General features: G+C 48.4%; 2 protein-coding genes across 2 annotated transcripts in view; one reads left to right on the forward strand and one right to left on the reverse strand.

The window, feature by feature from the left end:
• The first annotated feature begins 1,908 nt into the window (after positions 1-1,908).
• RAC3 (ras-related C3 botulinum toxin substrate 3 (rho family, small GTP binding protein Rac3)) lies at positions 1,909-4,926 on the forward strand. The gene is made up of 5 exons (XM_010008644.1): positions 1,909-2,006; positions 2,254-2,371; positions 3,006-3,068; positions 3,545-3,704; positions 3,822-4,926. Exons 1-5 carry the CDS (start codon positions 1,909-1,911, stop codon positions 3,950-3,952), a joined length of 570 nt encoding a protein of 189 aa, XP_010006946.1. The 3' UTR covers positions 3,953-4,926.
• A 187-nt stretch (positions 4,927-5,113) lies between these two features.
• DCXR (dicarbonyl/L-xylulose reductase) overlaps positions 5,114-5,185 on the reverse strand; it is a gene marked incomplete at its 5' end in the record, with an annotated part of 2,670 nt that continues 2,598 nt past the window's right edge. The window contains one exon of the mRNA XM_010008696.1: positions 5,114-5,185. Coding sequence (XP_010006998.1) covers positions 5,114-5,185 — 72 coding nt within the window.

The following is a 5,185-nucleotide window of genomic DNA, read 5'->3' on the forward strand; positions in this document are numbered from 1 at the left end:
CCGCTGGCCCCGCTCCGGGCCCTGCCCGCGCCTCCCGCCGGCGGGGTGCGGGGCCTCGCTGCGGCGCGGCCGCTACAGCCCTGCCCCGCATCTCCTGCTCCCTTTTCATGCCTAAACTTGGGTCTTGGTCTTTTGACACGGTTCGGTTCCACGCCTAGTGGTGTGCTGCCTGGAAAACACCTTCTTGTCCTGGGTTCCATGGCTACCTACTCATTGTTTCATTAGCCGCCTGTATTTCACTATTTTCCATCATACAAGCATGATTCATCATAAAGGCCTTCCTAAAAATCAAAAAAAATGTTAATAGTTTTCTCTCATACCTCCTTTTGTTGTGTTCCACAGTGAAATATATTGTTGTTTCTGATTTCACCGAGTGCTTCTGGTCACCTTCCTTCCTCTTTTCTTTAGGCTTTTCCTATATGCCTTTTTCTGAGAACACATCTGTATTCCAGATGGAGCCATGCAGTAGATCTATGGTGCTTTGTAACTTTTTCTAACTCTTCCTGCAATTTTTTTCCTCATAACTCCTGTTTGCTTTTCTGATCACCACAGCAAGCACAGAGCTGAGATACAGAGACCTAAATGTGAGCTGGTCTTAGGCAAAGACTAGTCTTTCCAGCTTCCCCCTCACTTAGAGTGAGGCCTTACAGGTTCTGCAGCCTGTGAGGGGCAAAGAAGGGAGCAGGAGAAAAAGCCCCATCCCAGACCAGCACAGCCTTTTGGAGGGGAGAGCAACTGGGAGCACATGGGAGCATGTTGGGAGGGGACACCAGCTGAAGGTTTGCAGTTCAGTGCTTTGCATTGAAACCAAATTGATGTTGAAGAGACTACATTAACTTGGATACCAAAACCCTTTACTCAGACATATGTGTGGATTTTGAGAATTGTGTGACTTCCCTGTGGTTGGAGAGAGGTCATGGTTCAGGGGGAGTCAGGCTGGTCAATGTAGTGGTTCCTTATACAACCTTCCCGTTCTCCAAGAGATGGGGCTTGATCCAGGGGAAGGCTGGGTGGATTGCTGTAGTGGTTGTCGCTGTGCTTTGTGTTATCCTGGTGCAGGACTAGGGTGTCCCCTGGGGTCGGTCTCTATTACTTCTGAAGTCATTCCTTATGTCCAGTTTTAGAATTGGGTAGAGGGTGGTCATCTCTGGCAACTCAGCTTCACTCGGGCAACAACCAGCTTTCCCTGACACTGGCACTCAGGATCTGTTTCTCTGGAAGGTTGTCTGTGGTTCACAACTTTCACAGCGATAAATAGGTTGTTTGCACTCCTGGTACTCTCCTGCTCTTATAATTAAGCTTTTCCCTTATGCTGCAGGGCTAACTAAAGTTCTTAGGCTTACACTATTGCCAGCCAGACCCAGCCTGGCCAGCTGACACTTTGGGGTTGACCAGTCTGTCTTCCTCCAAACCCTGGGCTGATTTTTTCCGTGATCTACAGTGTTTGCTTTCCAAACTGATAGTGGGCAATTTTAAAGTTTGTTTATGTTTATGGATACTTATTTTTCCCATTTGTATTTATTGATGTTGAATTCCTACACCCAAGCAGTTCAAATAATTCTGTGTTGTGTGTTTTTTTATCTCACTGTTAACCTGTTTTGCTAGGTTATTGCAGATTTGTTGAACCCAGCACAGAACACTTATTTATTGCCTGTCCTTCAGTTCCTGGAACAAATGTATTTTTTCTGGGGTTGTGCTGAGGCTGAAAGGGTGGGGAAAAGGAGAGGGAGGGAGCAGGCTCAGGCAGGATGCACAGTGTGAGTTCAGGCAGGATGCACAGTGTGAGTTCAGGCCTGGTCCCTGACAGCTGGAGAGCTGCAGACCACTATAGGTTTTTCTCACATGGCAATTTTTTACTCAACCTCTTTTCTGAGTTGGGGAACAGTGCTTCCCACTGTACCCTTCTTAATGCTTCTCACTCTCACCCTCTGCAGAGCTGTAGGGAAGACCTGCTTGCTGATCAGTTACACCACAAATGCCTTTCCTGGAGAATACATCCCCACTGTGTGAGTAACAGCCTTGGGCTTCAGTTTCTTTTTCCTCTGCATGCTCACGTGTGTAGAAGTTGGCTTTGTCGGCGAGGAGGAGCTGTCCCAAACCTGACAGTGGCCCTCACTCTGGTGGCATGGCCAGGCAGGCTGTCCTCATGGGAACTGTGTCCTCTGCCAATTCACTGCCCCTTGGACTTTGGATGAAGAGAGGGATGTGTGGATTGTAACAAGGTTGTCACTGATGGGGACTCTTCCTTGGCAGGTTTGATAACTATTCTGCCAATGTTATGGTAGATGGAAAGCCAGTGAACCTAGGTCTCTGGGATACAGCAGGGCAAGAGGATTATGACCGACTGCGTCCTCTTTCCTATCCACAGACGGTGAGTGCTGGGCTTATACTGGCTTGTAACTGCTCCTCTTGGAGACAGGGAGGCTCCCAAAAACAGCCAGGCTTCTTTGCTTTGAGGAAAGTCTTAAGTTCCTGCAGCTGCAGCCATAATTCTTGTTGTTAGAGAAGTATGACAGCTGAATTTCTCCTGAGCTTGTCCTGTTCCAGTTCCTGCTTCACAATGGTGTTTGAACAGTTGTGTGTGCCATAGGGAGGCTCAGGTGAAAGGAATGAAGTGGGGCTGCTGTGCAGCTGAGCCACCTTCCATATTCCCACATTTCGTGTCACATCTCCCCGTTCGGCTGCACTAGTAGTGTTTCCCTGGCTGTAGCGACTCTTATGTGGCCCCCCCACCAGGGGTGGAGCCCAGAGCACTGTTAAGGTATTTGTGGCCACAGGCTCTTAACATGCAGAGCCCAGCATTGCAAAAGAACATGAAGTCAAACACTCAAAGTCTGTTCTTTCCCTCTCTGAATTAGTTTAGCACCCTTAATGGGGAAGAATTTCTTACAGTCACAGTCCTTGCTTGTGGGAGGAGGTTGTCCTCTGTAAGACTCCCTCTCCACCCTCCCTGAATTATCTCTAGCTTTTCTTCCCACACGGCTGACCCTCTTGTTTCCACACAGGATGTTTTCTTGATCTGCTTCTCCCTTGTGAGTCCAGCCTCCTTTGAGAATGTCAGAGCCAAGGTAAAGTATTCTCCTTCTGGGTGAAACAGTGGGAGGGAGGAACCAGTGAAGTCCCCCTGCCCCACCCAGCACCACACTTATCAGCCCAAGTTTTCTAGCAGTTGTTTAGATGTCATGGTCTGCAGGTTTTAAGAGTGGCCTGCTTTTCATTTATGATTTTTGGCTAAGTTTTTGCCTTTTTGAATCGGCATCTAAAAGAAGATAAGGGATGTCCTAGAAGCTCAAGTGCAGTTAAGGGAAGCACTGTGTGCAGAGCTGGCTGGCACTGTCATCATTCCATTTCTTAACACCTTCATTATTACATTTGCACCAGTCTCTTTCTACAGAGCATATTCAGAACTGTAAGCAGAAGTTCCTTGTTCAGGTGTTGTCACCATGTCAGAAAGCAGTAAAAACTTTGTTCCTAATAGTAAATGCATCCTTATGGTTGAATCTACTGCCATAGCTACTTGTCTTACCATGCCTCTCTGTTTCAGTGGTACCCTGAGGTCCGACATCATTGCCCAAATACACCCATCATTCTGGTGGGCACCAAGCTGGACCTGAGGGATGATAAGGACACCATTGAAAGGTTACGTGATAAGAAACTGGCGCCCATCACCTACCCCCAAGGCTTGGCCATGGCGCGGGAGATTGGTGAGTTTTGTGTGCTGGAAGATCTCCACGGCGTTGAGCTTTTCATTCCAGAGTGGGTGAGGCATGGTGTGTCCTGGTAGGACTGGTGTGGTTGAGCTGGAGCTCTCTTTCCCCTAGGGTCGGTAAAGTACCTCGAGTGCTCTGCCCTGACGCAGCGGGGCTTGAAGACGGTGTTTGATGAAGCCATCCGGGCCGTGCTCTGCCCGCCGCCCGTCAAGAAGCCTGGCAAAAAGTGCACCGTGTTCTGAGGGCTGTGGCCTCAGTGCTAGCTCAGCATGTTGTCCTCTGACAGTGTGCATACTAGCTGGGTGTTTCTGGAGGGGGCTGGGATGTCTAGAGCCCTTCATCATGTACCAAGTCAGTGTTTTTTAAATGTCTCTTTGATTTAACGTCAGTGTTGATGTGAAGGGGCAGTGGGGGCAGGAGACTAGCTGGGGGCTGTGCAACCCCCAGAGGAGCTACAGTGGGGAAGGCAAGCTAGCTCCTTGGGGCAACAGGCTGTTTTTGCTCTCCTGAACTCCAAGCTTAAAGGGCTGAGACATTCATCCTGTCCTGGAGACACCTGGTTTCAACCTGCAGGTGAAACAGGTGGTGAAGATCCTTGTGAGAGTGGGGAGGGAGCTGATGTGAATGGTGCTGAGTGACAAGAGCAGCTGGGAGAGTGGTAGGGTCTCCTAGTCCAGCCTCCTGTGGCTAATAGTTAACAAACTGGTGCTCTAGCAGATATGTGCCTGAGACTGTTAAAGAAATCATACCCAGACCTGGAAGGGGTCAAAGTAAACAAGGTATGAAGCTGAAGAACTAATCATTAGGTGCTTTTTGGGGTACTAGCCAAACTCAGTGAGTGAAACAGCTCTGTGCAATCCATGTGTTTGCCTTCTGTGTATGCACACCCTAGGACAGTGTGGTGCTGCTCCCCCCATCAGTCTTTAGCAGGGCCTCCCCCCCAGATCCAGTCTCTGCAGAGCAGGGCTGTGGTTGTTGCCTCTGTTTTGTTTTTTTCTACTAAAGACAGCAAAGAAAGCAATGAGGAGTCTGCTAACTTCTTTACCTTCCCACTGAAAGTGCAGGCAGCCTCTATTGATTTGGATGGAACAGGGAGACCTTCTGAAAGGTTGTGGGGTGGAATTAAGGTTGGAAGAAAGACAGGTCCAATTTCTAATCATCATGTAGAGTGACAAGATAAAACCTTATTTGGTGCAATAAACATTCTCCATGACAACGTATGTGATCTTTATTATCTAGCAGCCTTCTAAAGCTGGTTTTCTGCCTCACTTCTCATTCAGGTTCCAGTCCTCATGCCCCTCTTCTCCAGAAAAACTGGGATTGTGTAATTTTTTTCTATCCATTTTTCATCTGTGCATTACTAGGATGGAAATTAAGGCCAGGTGTGAAATGCAGGTGTCATCTTAGGAGACAAGAAATCCCCCATCAACCACCAGTGAGCTGCCAGTTGTCATAGCACTCTTATCACTCAGCAG

The sequence above is a fragment of the Chaetura pelagica genome, unplaced genomic scaffold (assembly GCF_000747805.2).
Source record: "Chaetura pelagica isolate M959 unplaced genomic scaffold, ChaPel_1.0 scaffold962, whole genome shotgun sequence".
NCBI lineage: Eukaryota > Metazoa > Chordata > Aves > Apodiformes > Apodidae > Chaetura > Chaetura pelagica.